This window comes from Eubalaena glacialis, chromosome 11 (genome assembly GCF_028564815.1).
Source record: "Eubalaena glacialis isolate mEubGla1 chromosome 11, mEubGla1.1.hap2.+ XY, whole genome shotgun sequence".
Classification (NCBI taxonomy): Eukaryota; Metazoa; Chordata; class Mammalia; order Artiodactyla; family Balaenidae; genus Eubalaena; species Eubalaena glacialis.
Window position 1 is genome coordinate 116,842,749 of NC_083726.1, and position 18,036 is coordinate 116,860,784.

The following is an 18,036-nucleotide window of genomic DNA, read 5'->3' on the forward strand; positions in this document are numbered from 1 at the left end:
AGGGGTGCCTCGCAGGAGGGGCTGTTGCTCACGCTGTCACCCTTTGGGCTGCCCTGTCTTCTGTGACCTTCAGGGAGTCCTCTGCAGCCCTGGCTGCCCGTCTGGGAAGCATACCTGGGCTCCGGCCCTCCCCGACGCAGGAAGGAGAAAACACACGGAAACCAGACCAGCCTTCTCCTGCCCCGGCACCCAGGCTCTCCCAGAGAAAATGGAAGTACTGTTTCCAGGGTCCCCTCTGGAAGATGCTCCTTCCCGCCCCTCCAAGGAAGGGTCATGGAGCTGATGAGGCCTTGGCCAAGGTTCTCTGCTTGTGTGAATGTGTGAAGGAAACCGCGAAGATGATGGGAATCGCCTGGGTGTCTGTCAAAACAGGTGTTCCTGGTCTCCACCCCACGCCCACTGAGACCCTGGCAGGAGCGGGGCCAGGAATTATCCTTCAACCCAGTGTCGCACGTGTTTATCATCAGGGACATTTGAGAAATTTAGAGCAGTGGTTCTCACAGCGTGGTCTCCAGACCACAGCACCAGCCAGGAACTTCTGAGACGTGCAGATCTTGGGCTCTACCCCAGACGGACTGGGACAGAAACCCCCCAGCTGTCTGTGCTCTCACGAGCCGGCGGGTGATTTTGATGCAGGCGAACCTTGGTCACCACTGCCCCAGGGCAAATTCGAGGCAAGCCCGATTTCTGGCACTTAAACCACCTGTTCAAGGAAATCCAAACAGGAATCACCACCCTGCCCCTCCTAGTGAGGGTTGCCTGGGCTGTGCTTGGATCCACAGGTAAGACAGTGATTACAGCAACTGCCCACCGGGCGCAGACACTGTGCCCACTACTTTATTTGGTTTAATCCTCAAAGCAAACCTCTGAGGCGCAGTGTCCTTTGCAGATGAGGAAAGGAGGGCAAGAGAGCGTAAGAAACTTGCCCCCAACCAGCAGAAAGTGGAGCTAGGCCTCAAGTCTGGGTTGTCTGCCTGCAAAGTCACATCCCAACGGCGTCCCCTGCTCTGCCCGCACCGCAGGCGCCCGAGGTAAGAGGAGAGTGAATCCCCGCCTGGACCGGTCAGTTCCTGGAAACTCTGTCATCTCTCATCTTCAAGTCTGATGACTCCCCAAGGAAGGACGGAGGCATCTTACGGCTTCCTTGGGGAAATAAGACAGCTCTGGCGCCACACTCTTACGAGACCATCGTTACACTTTACATAGCATCCATGCTTAGCGCTTTTTCAAATGGGAATGTGAGTACGATGGGGCATTTACTACACCACTGGGTGCTGACTGACCTATCCTTCTACCCCACCTGCTGCGAAGGCCGTGACTCAGCCTTCCTGCAAAGCCCAGGCTACATCACCTCCACTCCTGCCCCATAATCCCTCGGTTTACGGATCACAGTGCAGGAAACGTTATTCCTGCAGGACAGGGTCTGCCCACGTCACCGAGCCCAGCCCTCCACTCCGCCCCACCTCGGGACCGCTGCGTCCTCAGGGCGCTGGTCGGGGAGGCTCCGCAAGGGGGGCTGCAGGGGGTCCGCCCGTCCTGACTCCACTCCACCTGCCTGTCCTGTTCTCTTCCAGCCCTGACTTGGGCACTGACCCCACTGACTCAGGGAGGCCTGCGGGTGGTGGGAATGAGCGGACAAGGACAGAGACGAGGGGGCGTGTGGGGCGCTTTCCCAAAGGTGCGCGCGGCTCAGCCGGCCGGCACCACGCACTGTGAGGGGCCCTGGGATGCAGGTTTCTGCTCCTTTCCACACACGGGAGAAAGAAAGAAGCCCAGAGAGGTGAGACAGCTTCCCCGAGACTGCACAGCGACCTGGTGGCTGAGTCACCCCAGAGCCTCCATGGAACCCACCCCCAGGGGCACAGTCGCCCCCCGCGGAAGCCCCCTCCCCAACACACCTGTAAACACCAAACCAGGGCACATTTTTTCTGTTCCTTTTCAATGAAAAGCAGTGTTAACGTCTTGGTAGGCGCTCGGTAAGTCCTGAATCTCTGAATTAAGTCAAACAAACTGGTCCTTTCTGACTAACGAGGTGGGGAGCTGGAGCACCAGGCAGCAGGGAACACGGAGAGTCCTGGACGTGGACCAGAGACCCTGGGCTTGAACCTCAGTCAACCCTCCATCCTAGTCCTGGTCACCATCAGTTTCCTTACCACGAGGGGGCGAGACGCACATCCTGTATATTTCACAGGCCCCGGAGGACGACCAGGTGAGGAGTCGGACGCTGGAGTCCGCAGCCGTCGCCTACAAGCGCCTACACGTGCTCAGTTCTGTCCCAAGCACCTTCTACCCCGGGACCCTCGCACGACTCTGCAGGAGGCCCTGGTGCTGCCGCCCCTCACGTGGACGAGCGGGCAGGCAGAGAGGTCACACGACCCGCCCAGTCACGGGTCACGACACAAACCCAGGCCGCCGGGCTCGGGGCCCCGCTCCCCTGCCCGCCGCAGACGCAGCCCCCCAGGCTGACCTGCTGGCCGCGTCCTCCTCCGTCCCCGTGTCCAGCACGCTGCTCAGGTTGTGCTCGGCCTGCGTCTCCTCGGGCACCTCCTCCAGCCCCTCCGCCGGCCGCACCGACAGGCGGTAGTTCTCCAGCTCAATCCTCTCCGGGGTGCCCCGCAGCCTCTTGGCGATGCTGGGTTCCTCCAGGCCGTTCACGCTCGGGCCTGCACGACAAGCAAGAAGCAAAGTTCTGGGATCGGCGACAGGGACGAGGGAAGGAACTTCTCCCTGGAAGGAGGGGCAGCCGTCCCACGAGGCCAGGGAGCCGGACACGGCAGCAGTCAACAAGGTCAGGCCCCGGAGAGCCCAGAGGTCTCTGGTGTGAGGGGGGCAGAAGACAAAAGACCCCACATCTGCCCTACAGGGACGCGACAGCCTGGGGAGCAGTGCACACTGGCCGGGGGGCAGGGGCAGGACTGGCCCTCAAGGGAAAGCAGCCTGTTGAGAAGGGAGTCCTCCCCGCTGCCCCACCCCCTCGGTCCAAGACCTGCTGCCCCCCGACAAGGTCCAGGACCCGCTGCCCCCAACTCCACATGGTCCAGGACCTGCTGCCCCACCCCATGGTCCAGGACCCAGTCGAGGTTCGGGCACTGCATCTGTCTGGTCTACTGAGGTGTCCAGGTAAGCTGTTCTGCAGAGCTTCTCACACTGTGGGTTTGTCTGTCTCACGTTTAGATTCACGGCAAGACTTTTCGTTCCACGGGAACACCTCGTGGGTGACTCTGGGCCCCTCCCACTGCACCCACGCAGGACAGTCAGGCCCCCTCGTGCCTGGTGACACCAGCTGGACGGCTTGGTTGAGCTGGTGCCCACCCACGTCTCTGTGGTAAAGAGACCTTCTCCCCTTTGTAATTAATAAGTAATCTGTGGGGTGATGCGGAGAGACCCTGGACTACCTGTTCCCAGAATACCCACGTCAGGGGGCTAAAGATCCACTGATGACCCTGCTTGGTCAATTATTGCTCTGGGAGGCCCACGATGACGGTTTCTAGATTCTATCATTCCTTTGTGAAGAAATCTGAGGACTGGGCTTCCCTGGTGGTGCAGTGGTTAAGAATCCGCCTGCCAATGCAGGGGACACGGGTTCGAGCCCTGGTCCGGGAAGATCCCACATGCCGCGGAGCAACTAAGCCCGTGTGCCACAACTACTGAGCCCTCGTGCCACAACTACTGAAGCCTGCGCGCCTAGAACCCGTGCTCTGCAACAAGAGAAGCCACCACAATGAGAAGCCTGGGCACGGCAATGAAGAGTAGCCTCCGCTCGCCGCAACTAGAGAAAGCCTGCACGCAACAACGAGGACCCAACGCAGCAATAAATAAATAAATGAAAGAAAGGAAGGAAGGAAGGAAGGAAGGAAGAAAGAAAAAAATCTGAGGCCCGCGATGGGCTCGTGGACTCTGAGGACTCAGGTGTCCGATGTCGCCGTCACGCGCCCCCCACCTTCCCCATCTCCATCGTTACCCTTCCTAACACACCTTGTGACCCCACGTTTGGGCAGAAGAGGCCCACCGACCACTTTCCTGTGTCCACTGTGACAGGACGTCACATGTGGTGCAGCGTCAGACAGACCCGCTGAGACATCGGACTCCCCCAGTGACCAGCTGAAGGACCTTAGGAAAATCACACGACCACTGAGAGCTCACTTCCTGATCCGTGAACAAGGACAATCCCACGTCGCAGGGTTACTACGGGTAGGAAGTGAATTACACACGCATGTACGCGCGTTTGTGCAGGTGCCATCTCTGTGCCCCGTACACACTGCCTCCCTCTCCTACGAGTTAGGTGATACAGCTGAGGTCCAGGAACATCTTCACCACCAGTCTGTACAAGTTTGTTGTGTCCATCTGCCCTGGATTGCGAACGACAGTTACTGGACGCAGAAAGCCGGGAAGAGGCTCTGAGCAGAGGGCGCGCACAGGGAAGGGGCCCGGGTGGAGGGGCGCGGGCACCGGGGCGGGGCGGCGCACAGGGCCTTGCGTCCCGCCAGGGCAGGCGCCTGGCTTCACTGACACTCTCGGCTCTAGGGACCGACACCAGGTTTAGCTGGTGAAGTCACACCAGCCAGTGTCAGGTGGTCTTAAGGCGAAGCCCAGAAGCCCCCTGATGAAGGGCTGAAGGACGGGGTGGGAACACTGATTTAGTAACTTTTGTGATGTGAGAGGTTGTGCAGAAAACGTCAGGAAGGCTGGCCCTTCTGTCGTGCGCATGTTGCGAACCTCCTCGTAAAATCATTAGAAATAACCCTGTGAAGGCAGGCAGTCACGGAATAAAGTCTCAGAGCATCTGCTGCAGTGATCAGGATCTCCCACCAAATGGCACCCTTCAAATCACTAGAGATTCTTTCTGAAAAGCAAGACCTGGGGCGTGTTCACTTACAAATGCAGGTAAACGTATCACCGTGGGGTCTGGGCACGAATCCTGCGCCGTGCGCACACATCTGCCCGTCCCGGTCTTGGTGCCCCGGGAGCCTCATTTTGGACACACCCGGACTGTCCTTCAACACTGAGCTCAGGGCCCCCGAAGTGTGAGCTCTGATGCTGGACGAGGGCGTGTGGAAAATTAGGAAACACGTGGTCTCCAGGTGACAGCACGAAAGAGGCAGGGAGCACAGTAGGTGGACACAGTCTCGACAGTCTCCACACCTGCCCCCAGGCCCTCTGAGGGCATAGGCTCTAATCGCGGGGCCAGCCTTTCCAAACACCAGCCTTCCCGGCCTCCTTCTTTCTCCTCATCAAAACCCAGCTCGATAAAGACAAGGCCAAGGGTCCCCGACCACAGTACCACTTGATTCTGTCCTTCCCATCGTGTATTTTTGACAACTGCCCTTAAACGGAAAGGGAAATAAATGGGTGGCAACTACGAAGTCTTGGGGAACTCCATGAATCTGGAATAAAGACCAGTATTTCTTTTAGATGGTAGAAGAAAAACAGAGTAAGAACTGTCACTTCAGGGAAGACAACTCACACCATCAGTTCAGACTGTGCAATTCCAAGGTAGAGAAGGAGCGCACTCATGGGAAGACCCCTGGGGGGACGCACAGTGTCTGCCAGGAATTCCACGAGAACCTGGGGAAACAACGCAGGCGAAAACACTCTCTACTCCGAGCGTCGCAGGCCGGGCATGGCGGAGAAAGTCCTCACAGGGATGGTTCCAGGCGTGTAGAGGCGTCAGGGCTCGAGCACACACGCGGGACCACGGGAGCATGGAAAAGGGGTGCGTGGCCCACCCAGGGATCCAAGGAGGGTGCTCTGGAGGAACACGGAGGTAGGCGCCAGCTTTAAGGTAGGTAACAGTTTGCAAATGAGATCACCAAGGTTCAGAGGCAGTAAGTCAGCTGCCCAAGGTCACACAGCTGGTGAGCGGTGCGGCCAAGACCCGAGTCCCAGGAGCACAGCGTCCGCTCAGAGGCCTGGCGTGCTGCCGCCAAGGCGCGTTTCCTTGGAGTCCTGCTCTGCCTTCCCCCGCAGGGGCGTCTTCACCACGATCTCCTCCCCACCGTGACCTTCATGACGAAGGACAGAGACTCCATGGAAATGACCTGGAGCAGAGCGTCTGGCGTCTGGAATGACATCCTGCCCGCCTCCCAGCGTCAATTCTCTGGGGTTTCCACAGGCTGCGTAGAGCAGGGGATCATCCAACTCCAAGTCCAGAGTCCAGGGCTTTGGGGAGGGGAAATGTTAATTTAATACTGGGCTTGGCCACAACCAACCAAAACGAAGCCAGAAACACTCAGATCATTCACACATCAGTCCCCACAGAGAGGAGGCTGTGGGCCGTGAAGCCTAAGACATACCCACTGGAGACTTTGTAAAAGGCGGGAGGAGTGGAGTCACTCACTGGTCAGGCCCCAGGCCCCTCTGGTCTCCACCCACTTTCAGCGACCAGGGAAAGCAGGACGTTCCCTCAGGGCCGGGTCCCCATGGAGGCCGTTTTCCCAACGGGAAGGTGGCACTCAGAGGATGCTCGGCAAGTACCCCAAACTCACCAACTGCCAAAATATGCTTAGCATTCCTGGGCCATAACCTTAAAATGTCATGGGAAATTAAAACAAACAAACAAAAAATCAACAAAATCAGCATCCTTGATTCTCTGTCCTGAGCAAAGGGCCATTTGCCAGATTAACTGGACGGTGATGATAAATTAAGACACTGAAGGAAGTGATGGTGGAGGAGGCCTTGGCAGTGGTTCTGACACCGTGACAGACAGAGGACGCCTACCTGCCGCCCCCGGGTCCTCGCTGTCTCGTCAGCTACGGAGGAGCCCAGGAGAGCAGAGGCTGCGGAAGGGCAGTCTGGAAAATCAGAGTGAACCAGCAGGGTCAGGCCAAGACCCCCGGCCTCTCCACGTCACATGCTTTTCATGCGGCAACACACAGGGGCTTCCCAGCTGAAAGTGGGACGAGGGATTTGGGATCATTCCTAGGCTGACTGTTCCCTAAGTCCAGGCAAGCAGATCTCAGGTCACTGGAGGCCAATTCCAGCTCCACAGACCAAAGGGAAACAGCTCCAGGATCTGGGTGGCACCCTAAATAAGAGAAAGGCTCTGAGCCTGAACGACGGGCCCTGCTCTGGGACAGTCACTGCCTGTGTGAGCTCCATACGTCATCCTCAAGGAAGTATTTTCCTCGCGGGAGAACCTGCTCTCAGCTGACGGACGAGCGCTGCCAAAGCCCTTGGCAACACGCGTGAAATCACCCTGGGGGAGAGGGCGCCCTCCTCACGAGGAGCCCCCGTCCTCACGGGGCTGCGAGGGGGTCCCTGCTGCAGTTCTGCAGCAACGCATGGCCACCCCAGGACAGGACCGCTGTCCGGACCAGAGACAGCTGCCTCTGTGGGGCACTGCCTTCGAGAGGGGCCCCGTGATGTGAGCTGCCCGGAGGCCCCGCAGCCAAGAACCAGCCTGGGGACCAGCCCACTCCTCTCACCTCACTTCCACTCAGCTGTCCGAGGAGCGGGCGGCAGCTCTGCCCGGGACCCCGTCACCGCTCCCGTCCAGCGGGACGGTGGGGTCTGGTGTCTGCGGGAGGAGGAGGAGGAGGCCCACCGTGGGGGAAAGGCTCACTGGGGCTGCTTCCAAGGCCTTCTCAGAAGGGCACCGGGACAGCTGGTTTGGGCCTCAGCAGACTCTGCTGGGCCGGCCGCACGCCTGAGGCCTCGCACGGTGATTTCTCCCTCTGGAGGACACCGCACACTTCGCCGGTGCTTTGGTTCTGGAGGCCAAAGGAAGGAGTTTCCAAGCACTGCCTCGGTGAGGTGACTCCGGCCCCTGCGCGTGGACCCTCCGACAGACTCTTCTGTGGTTTCCTGCTGGCAGGGGGTGGGGTTCACAGCATGTCCCGAGGTCACAGGACAGGAGGGTGTCAGATGCTCCTTTGCTCGGGAAGCAGGTGATGAAGGAACAGGGACGACCCGCTGAGTCAGGACTGTGACGTGGGCTGCACGCCCAGCCGCTGGGCGCTGCCAGCGCTATTACCACCCAGGGTTCTGATGTCCACAGGCCCTAGGAGACCGGTCCCGGATGGCATCCGGGGCCATGTGGCTGTGCAGCAAGGGACGGGATCGCTAACTGCCCCTCCACACCCACCGTCTCGTCGTCGTCCAGGGGGACCGCGTGCTCACGTGGGGCACAGAGAAAAGCAGGTCACGCGGACGCGAGGGGGAGATACTGAATTACCAAGAGTCGGGCAGTGACCGAGAGGCCGAGGAGGGGAAACGCAACAGGGACAAGTCAGAACTGTCCCAGGAAACCCACCAGGCGGGAGGGGGAAGCCTGCAGCCCGCAGAGTCCCCTCAGGAAGCTGAGGGGCTCGTCCATCGCCACAGCCCTTGGCTCCCCGTCTGCAGGATCCCAGGCAACTTTTGCCGTTATGTTAGTTTTCTAACATTACGTGACTTTTGCTGCCAATAGTACAACATCTCCCAAAGGTGTCTTTTTGGCAGGTGGAAATCCTGGCACATGTCACTCTATCTGGCCGAGGCAAAGAGGTCTCTTTTAAGGCACGTACCCGAGTCTCCATAAAAAAAACACCTTACCAGGGCTTCGTGTAGCTCTCTTGATAACAGATCTTTCATGTGTTGAAATATCTCACAGATGAAACTCGACTTGACCCTTAACAGTCAGCTGGGTCACCCCGCAGAAAGGCCACCTCTCTGCTGTCGAAAGCGCTGGGGTCTGCTGTGTTTTCTCTTAAATCCCACAGAGCTGAGCTCTAGCTGCCATTCTGCTGTTCCCACCTGGCCGCCCACATCCACACACTTGTGCACACACAGGAGCCATGGGTGCGGCCGGCAGATCAGGAGGGTCCCTGCAGCTCAAGGTAAGGGACCTGTCCACCAGCCCGCTCGTGGGGCTAGCCTCTGAAATCTTAATAAGAGGTGGGTAAAGATAAGGATGGCCCACAGGTCAGCCCAGCCTGGCCCTCTGCTCCTCCCGCTGCCTGCTGCTGCTGGCCCCTCTGCACCCCCAGGGCTCTAGCACGCCTTCATCACACCATCCACCTCCTGAGCGCACCCCAAACTGGAGGGTCCGCTGCAGAGGGCTCTCCCGGCCTTCTGTGGCTCTGGTGCCGTCAGTGTGGCAGAGCAGGTGTTCAGTAAAGCGTCTTGAATAAACAATCAAGATGGAAGGTCTCAGCCTGTATCTGAACTACAGCAACACTTCACTAGACTTTTAAGGAATTGGTTGGACATAATCTGGTCTCGGTTTCCTCATCTTGACACACAACACTGAGGGCCTCTGCGTGTCTCAAGGAGCTCGATACTGTTCCAGGCCCCAAGAAGAGGCAGGAACACCACCTCTGTGAAGACAGTAGCCGTTCCCTTAGCACCCGGGACAGAGAAATTCCTATGGAGATGCCAACATCCTACAAGACTCCACGGAGGAAGGCTCTGAAAAGACACCATCTCAAACGACCTGATGTCCTAAAACGCATGTCCTCGCTTCACCGTGGAGAGCTGAGCTCCAGGGAGCATCTCGCTCACTGGAAGACCAGACCTGTACGAGCACGCGGAGGGGAGAGGTGGGAAGGCAGAGAAGGACCACGAGTCTGCCCGCCAGGCACTGCAAGATGATGAGCTTTTCCCAAGATGCGCATTTAGACTGCACCCCTCCCCTCCGGGGCACTTCAGTCCAGAGTGCGTCCCAAGCTGGCTGCGAGGGGCTCTCGGGGGGCCAGCTGCACAGCCCCAGAGCTGGCTTGGCCTCTGAGCCGCAGAAGGTGGGAAGCGAGGCCCTGCCCATAATCCAACGATCAACAGGGACAAACCCACCTCACGACGAAAGGCCCTCTACTCTGTGACAGGCTCCTTCCAAAGACAGCATCTCCGCAACGGCCTCCCCTCAGGCACCGTAGATCTGTTGTGGGAAAGGAGCCAAGCTCCTCCAGCAATGCCCACAAGCACCACCTGAGGCGCACCTCGGCCCCGTCACACCTGCGCTCTTATCTGTCAGCCGGTCCCTGAGACGTCCGGGCATGGGGGCCTGCACGGCTGGTGCTGGGAGTTCAGAGCCCTCTCCAGCGGCCAGCCGGGCACCCACGAAGCACTGTCCCTGTGCTGACTCTAGGCCGGGAGGTGGCTCGGAGCCCCTGGGGGCTTGTGGGGAGCCACACCGTCCCTAGGCCCACGTGTAACCCTAGCTCTGCCTAAGAGAAGCTATAGTCCTGCACAGTCCTCTGACTCTCACGTGGGTGCTGAAGTTCAGCTTAATGTCAACCCATCCAGGACTGCTTTCCTTCTGTTGCTACAGTGAAGAGCCCCCAGGGTGTCGTGGAGTTAGCAGGTGACCTCACAGCCCATCCACGCAGGCTGAGAAACAAGCAAGGCCAAATTTAGCCAAGCCCTTCAGAGATTCAACACCCACTGTCTCAGGACCAGACACGGCCAGCCCTCCTCACTGTTCTGTTTCCCCAAATCTCTGCTGGCTGGGAACACATCCCAGCAGGCCGTCCAGTCCTAACCCCCCAGGATGCATCGCCCAGTCAGCAGAAATAACCCTAACTCACTCTCACTCTGATTATGCCAGCATTTTCTGGAATCTCCACCAATGATCATAGTTGATATTCCTGTAATCCTTTTAAATAAACGGGTTTCCACACGTTTCAGCTTATTTGCTCTTGACAACAACCTTATGAAGTAGAGCAGCAGGGAGCCTTTTTTCCATTTTGTGGTCTTAATAGATGGGGAAACTGAGGCTCAGCGAGATGAATGACCGAATTCAGCAAGGACAACAGGCTGCATCTTCTCTTCAAGATCTGTGCTTGTTCCCTTTAGACCCAGCTCTGCTCTCCGAGGCTGTGGTCACCTCAGAAGATGAGCACAGTCTGGGGCACAGGGCGATTCACTGTGGTTCAGGAAAATGGACTCCTGTTCTAAAACATTTCCTCGGCGTCTGACAGCACACACAGTACCGGCACGGCTGCCGACGTGTACACAGCGTCACATGCTGGGAGGCGTGTGCCCACAACCTAACAGGGGCGGGCAGGCCACTGCTGTCCAGTATGGTCTGTATCACTTGCTTTGTCCTCACGCACTCTCTTCCCTGGTCTCCTACAGGGAACAATCAAATGGAGGCTAATTTTACATTTAGGGCCTGTCCTTACTTCTCCTGACTTCAGTCTAGAATGGTGGTGGTCAACCAGGTGATCTTTTCCTCTGGGATCACCTGGCAAGGTCACAACCTGGGAAGGGGGGTGTCCTGAGATCCGGTGGGAAGAGGCCAGGGATACCGCAAACAGCCAACAACACACAACAAAGAACTATCCGTCCAAACGTCAACAGTGCTGAGCCCGAGAGCCCTGCCTGGAAATCACAGCAGACTATCTCCCACCTCTCACTGATCAGGCCAACCAGCACACCAGATGCTGGACCGCGGCCCAATGGACAAAGTCATTAGGACAGAGCAGTGATGCTGCCACCAGAGTGAGGCGTCCTGAACCTCGGAGGGCAGCGCGTGGAGGGCCCGTCGGGAAGGGCCATGTGGGGCACACAGTCCGCGTGCCAGGCGGACATGCCCCGCCCTTCACTGTCCTTCGGTACGGAGCAGTCTCTCTCTCACGGAGATGCTGCCTGTCCCGCCGTCCCCCATCCACCCGCCCGGCCCTCCGGCGTGGGGCCTGGGGACAGAGGCCAGGGGCTGGAGGCTGACAGGTACGTCAGAAGGCCCGCTCACTAAATCCAGGGAGAAAAGCAGACGTGGAAACACGACGGGGAAAAACACTGCTTCTTTCTCCGCATCCCCAACTCTCTTCTTTTTCCATTTTCCAAAAAGATCCTCTGTGAGCTTGCAGGGCCCGTCATGACACGCCTGCCCGAGGCTGGGCCTGGACGTGCTCAGGCCTCCCGAGCTGCTTCTGTGCCCAACCCAAGTTGATCCAACACGGCAGAACCCAAAATGCTCACTGCAGTGACATGCACGCTTAGCCCGGATTTCAGCGTCATTTAACGTGAGTGGAGTCTGGAGCGGCCCAAACTCCGACAGGTAAGGACGGCCGTGTTTAACTCCTGTCACGGGTGATTCTGCTCAAAGTGTCAGGACAGAAAGAGGCAGGCCCTCATCTCTCCCTCTCCTCTGCCAACCCCACCCAGGGCCAAGCCAGGCAACTACTGCGAATGGCAGCTGTAAAGCATCAGTAGTAAGAGAAGGAAACCGTCAGCTCCACCATCCCCGGGGCCTCTTAGAGAAGTGTGATAAAATGCGAGCGTAGAGGAGAAATAAGCAACAGGCGTACAAGTCAGAAGTAGCGAGACTGTCGCCCGAGAGCAGCACTGAACATCGTCCCGGGGCACAAGCCCGGCTCCTCCAGACTGACAGGGAGCTTCCATGTGGAGGGACATCTTAATAGCACGACTTTAGGCTTGGTATCGTTTGAACTGATCAAAGAGTCCTGATACGGAGAAAATGAAAAGCAGTCGATTCAACACCAATATTCTCCTCCTCCGTCTCTTCTGATCTCCCCCTTCACATACCAGTGATGAAACCCTTTGCTCTCGAATCTACCCTCTTTGCAAAGGCACATTCCCAGCCCTGGGGGTCACCGCTAAAAATCTGGGGACACGTATTTCCTGGAAATAACCAAATGCACATTCACGGATGACACAGGCGTTCGTGCGTGTTTTTAGAAAGTCATCTTGGTGGAGCCGACACGCAGCTCTCTTCCCGCTGCCCCGTGCGGACAAGCTGAGGCTGGAGGACGAGGGAGTGGAGGGGGTGGCACTGTGCGCGTCCTGTACAGACTCCACCCGCCCCTGCCTGGGTCAGTCACGGGGCCTCGATCCAGTCTGCAAAATGCTACCTTCCTCACAGCCTACGGTGTGATTAGATGAGGGATGCGTACACAGGAGGCGTCTGGACAGTGCCTGGCACACAGTAAGTGCTACACACTAGCTGTACCCCATAACGCGTCTTCCTGAGTCGTTCTCTATGAGTTCGTGTGACATCAGCCCCAAGGGCAGATTCACCAGTATAAACGCTTGGGGGAGACTGACAGCAGTGAGCACACTTCGAGTTTCACTCCCTATTTCTATCTGAGGGAGACTCCAGCAGAGGTGGGGGCTCTCCCGGTTGTAAACACGACGGCCCCTTGGCGTGGTATTTGCAGCCGCCCGGAGCACGGCTGTCGGCTCTCAGCAGCCCCCGAGGGCAGCAAGACTCTGGCCCTTCCCGCAGGCAGCTGGCCAAGCCCCGTCGCCCCAGGGCCCAGAGCCTCCACTGGGGCTGCCTTCCCCGCACCCGGATCCCTGTGTTCCCGGGCCTCCAGCAATGCTGACGCCCCACTGAAGGCAGGCAGGTTTAGAGTAATTCACAGGAGACAGAACCTAGGGCAGAGCTTTCTCTTCTAGAGGAAGAACGTACTAACCCAGGTAAGTCTGCTGGTGGCAAATGGTGGGAGGGAAATTTTACAGCTGGTCTCTCCAGCCTGGTCTTTCTAGATCCTGACTCAGTTCTAGGAAACAGGGGAACAAGAATAAACAGGCTATTACAACCGTATTGTGACAACATCAGCTGTTCTCCTTCGGCACCAGGTTGAGCTCAGGCGTCTTACAGACTCTCTGCCCTCAGGTCCCTAATCACACTTTTTAGGTCTGATCTCTGAGCAGCCACAAAGTACCAGGAGGATCACACTCTCAGGAACTCACTTCCACTGATGCCCGGCTTTACTACCTTGAAAGAACACGAGAACTGAATGAAAACATGTTTATTTAGGCCTCTGCACTGAAACAGCCCCGATTTCGTCTTGTGTTTGAGGCCCAGGTCCTTCCGGAGCCCCGACCCCCGTCTGGCAGCACAGGTCTGCAGGGGCCCCCTTTCTTGGGGAGTCAGCTGTGATGGAGGCCCAGTCACACCAGGACCCGGGGCGCAGGAACCGCAGAGAAGCAAGCAGGTGCCTGAATTGCAGGGCCCGAGCTCTTCCGGTGACCGGGGCCCCTTAACACAAAATAACCACCAAAGACCTACAATTCCAGGCAAGGACACTATGAAACAACAGTGACACAGTGGAAATAACCCTGACATTTTACAGAAGTACAGAATAGGGACTCATACTAGGGACAGTTTCATACGATTAATGCACAGTCACGGCGAGCTGGTGAGTACAGAAATAGAGGTAAAGAACACGTAAGAGGCAACAGAAATTCTGACTCAATTTTAAGGATTTTTCTAGCAATCACTAGCATGGCCCCAGGAGCCTGTTCTTAGTAGGCAGAGGTGGGGCCCCGGACCCCCTTCTGCTGGAAGGTATCCCCAAACTGCCCTTTATGCCAACGCCCCTCTGTGAGTGATGGGGGCAGTCTGACCTCACCTGTGGACACCATCAAGGGCGAGGTCAGGTTTGCTTGGCTTGGGTGTAGGGGCGACTCAACCTCTCACCCACTGTCCTTCTTGGAGCAAAGCCTCGCCTCCCCCATCCCCTGCCCCCAGAGCAACTGTGGAGCAAGAGGCGTTACCCCAGCACGCACGCCTTCTCCCCGCAGGCCCTTAGGATGGATCTACTTGCTGGCACTTGCTGGATGCTTGGCTGGATCTGAGGTGCCAGGTAAGGCCTGGTTTTGGAGTCTTGGTGAGGTTGTAGAGCTCTGTGAAAGGGCCTGGCATTTGGGGAGGAGTCTTCCTGAAGCTGTCTGCTGGCTATTACACCCCAGCAAGGCCCAAGCGGGGGCTTGTCTTCAGTGGGTCCCTCAGGGGACAGGACGGGAACAGAGGGCAGCCCATTCTCACTGCTTCCTGTGTCCCCGTTGCACGCAGGAGCCCTCCTGGGCAGTGTCCCAGTGAGGAAAGGGCCAGGGAACCGGTGAGAAAAAAAGAGAATGGGCTTCAAGTTTCAGAAAGAAACTCGACCCAAAGGGAGCTCTCCAGGGTCTTCAGCCCGACTCTTTTTTTCTCCCAGCCTTCTGCAGGGCCCAGGACAGACCCGACTGACTGATTTCAGAGAAGGGAGAGGGCGGCGAGCAGGCCGGGAGAGGCAGGCGCTCTCCCTGCCGGGACCAACTCCCAACCCAGTGATGGTGCTGTGGCCGCGCAGGGACCCAAGGGGGCCGCCGGGTGGAGGCGAGGCCGGGAGGCCGCTTCACACCAGGCCGCCATCGCCTAGAGCACGGTGGGTGCAGACTGGCGCTGAGCGCCCCCCTCCGACGTGCCCTCTCCTGGCCCCATTCAGCACCCAAACGGCTGTGCCCCTGTGGTCGGCGGGCCAGCCGGCACCAGAGGCCCCGCTGCCAAGGTCACAGTGTGTGTGAGAAGGGCGCTCAGCCCTCCAGGCTCGAGCAGCCAAGCAGAACTGGACCCCCTGCCTCTGTGTCCAGGTCACAGAAACAGACAGAGCTGGGAGGACAGAGCAAGGACCGTCCCTGACGCAGGCGAAAGCCTCAAGGCAGCGAAGAGGCGCCCAAGCGCTCCGGTCCCCACGGCACCAGCTAGTCGGAAAGAGGAGGGCACGGCCCGGGCTCAGGCAGAGGCAGGCTCCACGGAGAGCTTTTTCCTTCACCTGCTCCCGCCTCAGGGCCCACATGCGGGATGACGGAATGGGGGACACAGGTGGCATCTTCCTCCACGCAAGGAAGCAAAATGTCTTCCACCATGCCCCCCCCCAAACAGGGGCCCTTCCGCTAATGGGAACCTGTATTTTAGGTATAAACACCCTGTTTCCCCATTTTAATACACCTACGTTCTCTCCCGAGCCCAGCCCAGGAGTGAGAATCCTGAGGCACCGTGGTTTCACGCCCACTCCTGAGACCTGCCTGAGCGACCCCTCCCCACCCTCCAATCAGGAAAAAGCGGAGGAAAAGAAATACTCAGAAACCTGAAGATTGTTTGGAATTTATTCTCTTAAATAAGAACGGTAACACTTGTTAAAAAAAATTAAAAGCACAACACCTTAGTTTCACAATAACGGAAAAACAAAGTTACACAATTAAATAAAAACAACTCACAAAGAAACACACCAAAACGCACAACAGCACAGGCTAGAGACGAAGGCAAAGGCGAGGCTTCACGGCAGGAAGGCCGGAGACGGACAGGTGCACCGTCCCTGGCACAGCTCTGGCCTCCGTACCACGCCTGGGGACCCGCCTGCTGCCTGCCTCCGCCCTCCACCCCAAGCTTAACGCATCAGGAAAAGTGGGTGCAGAACCCCTTAACTCACTGGCCAGGCCTTCAAGGCCATGCTGAGGCCCCTTTCAGGAGAGACTAAGGATTCCACTGTCCTACAGACACACTAAACACCAAGAGACAGCAGGGAGCTGTGCTAACAGACCCGCGCCTGGAAGCGACGCGGTCCCCTGGGGTTCCTGAGCGAGAGCCCTGCTCCCTGCTTTGTCTAAGTCACCTTTCTGGGGTGGGGAGTGTGCACTGCTCATGTCCGGGGACACTTGCCCCCGGTGCCCACCTCCCCCGGGGGGCCTGGCTGTTCTGCTCTCCCCAGAGCCCGATGGGAACACTAAGCCAGGTCAGTGGCACGGTCCCCAGTGTAAGCCAGAGCCAAGGGACAAGAAGCTTGGGGAAGCTTCACTAGTATTCTTATTGCCACTTAGGCCACAACATATAAACGTGTACTTGTAGATATGAAACTAAGCCAGTGCAAACACATGTGTGTATATATGTAAGTGTTCACACATCACCGCCTACTCGGACTCTTGGGGTGGGGTTGGACAGTGAAGCTGGATTCGGAATTCTCTTTGCTTTTCTAATAGTTTTTCCAGAAATGCCTATAAGGGAAGAGGGCTTGGGAAGCAGTGGGAAGATCTCGTAACTTCCTCCTGACGGCAGGAACCCAGGATCGTACCGCGCATGGCTATTCTAGCTGGTGTGGGAAATGCCTGCATTTCCTAATGGCTCATTCAGCATCCAAACTATGGAACCCAAGGGTGACCGTGCAAGTGTGTCTGGGGACGCGGCCTGCACCAGCCACAGCGAGGCAGCCTTTTATGTTAAGATCATCTTTCCATAAGACGACAGACAATGAAGCCTTTCTCCCATCCCATGTCTGTCACCTGTACTGGAAGCAAAGCTCTTCTGTTCCCTATGATACCCCATGCCTGTACGCTTCAGTTCTGGTTACCCACTATGTGAGGTGTAAAGGGGATTCCTCTGGATGAAAAAAGGATCTAAAAACCTTCAACTGAGGGTCTTGTATTCAAGGGCAAAACATTCCACTGGGGGTTTTCTTTCTCTGCCTGTTGTTATCCAAATGTTTCCTCAAGTCAGGGCAGGTACTATGAGGCCAGGGTAAGAAAATCTGTGCCAGGTCCACTGACCTGCAGCACTAAATATAAGAAGCTTGGAAACAAAGCACTTACTGATGTTGAGAACAGCAAAGAGGGTTTCTACATTAAAAGCACATTACAAACAAAGATGCTAAATCAGGCAGCAGCCGCAGGCCAGGGGCCCAGAGACAGATGACGCCGGACCAGGTTCTAACTCGCGGGTTGTGTCTGTTTTTTTGGCAACAGCAGTCATTTTGGTGTAAGCGGAGAAGAACATAAGGGAAAAGAGGGAAATGCCACAGACGAAAGGGGGGGCGCAGAGCAGTGCCAACCACAGTCGCGGCTCCTCCAGACCGGCGACCTGGGGGACGCGGATCTGGGGCGTGAACCGCGCCCCGCGTACGACTCGCTCTGCTCAGAGTGCAGCCCAGGGGACGTGCCCGGAACCTGCCTGACCGCTGCCGTCCGCAGCACACTTCCTGGAGCCCCGAAACACCTGAGTTGTTCTGAAGCTTTTCAAAAGGAAGTTCTAGTTAACCACTCAAAGCTCTAGTTTGGGATTTAAAGAAGGAAATCCTTATTAAAGGAGAAAAAGAAATCAATTTCCTGCCAACTGTAACATACAGCCATGATCCTGCTCCTCGTCTATGAAGGGAAAGTGCTGGTGCTCTGGGGCACGTCCACACTCGGAGCCGCGCTCTCGGAAAGCTCGAGCCTCCAGAGGCAGGTACTCACTGGACCCCAGCGGCCCCGGGTGCTGGCCTTGCCACTGCCCACAGGGCACCTCCAACTGGGCTTCACATCTTGAACCCCTCATGCTGTGACAGGCGCATCACCTTC

General features: G+C 57.4%; 1 protein-coding gene across 15 annotated transcripts in view; it reads right to left on the reverse strand.

Annotated features, from left to right (window-relative positions):
- Positions 1-18,036, reverse strand: part of MICAL3 (microtubule associated monooxygenase, calponin and LIM domain containing 3) — a 189,197-nt gene that overhangs the window by 38,245 nt on the left and 132,916 nt on the right. For all 15 annotated transcript variants that reach the window (XR_009702624.1, XM_061206117.1, XM_061206114.1 and 12 more), the window contains one exon: positions 2,468-2,663. Coding sequence is in view for 14 of the 15 variants with exons in the window: in XM_061206117.1 (XP_061062100.1) it covers positions 2,468-2,663 (196 nt within the window). In the remaining variant the exon portion in view is untranslated. The remainder of the gene's footprint in view (positions 1-2,467; positions 2,664-18,036) is intronic.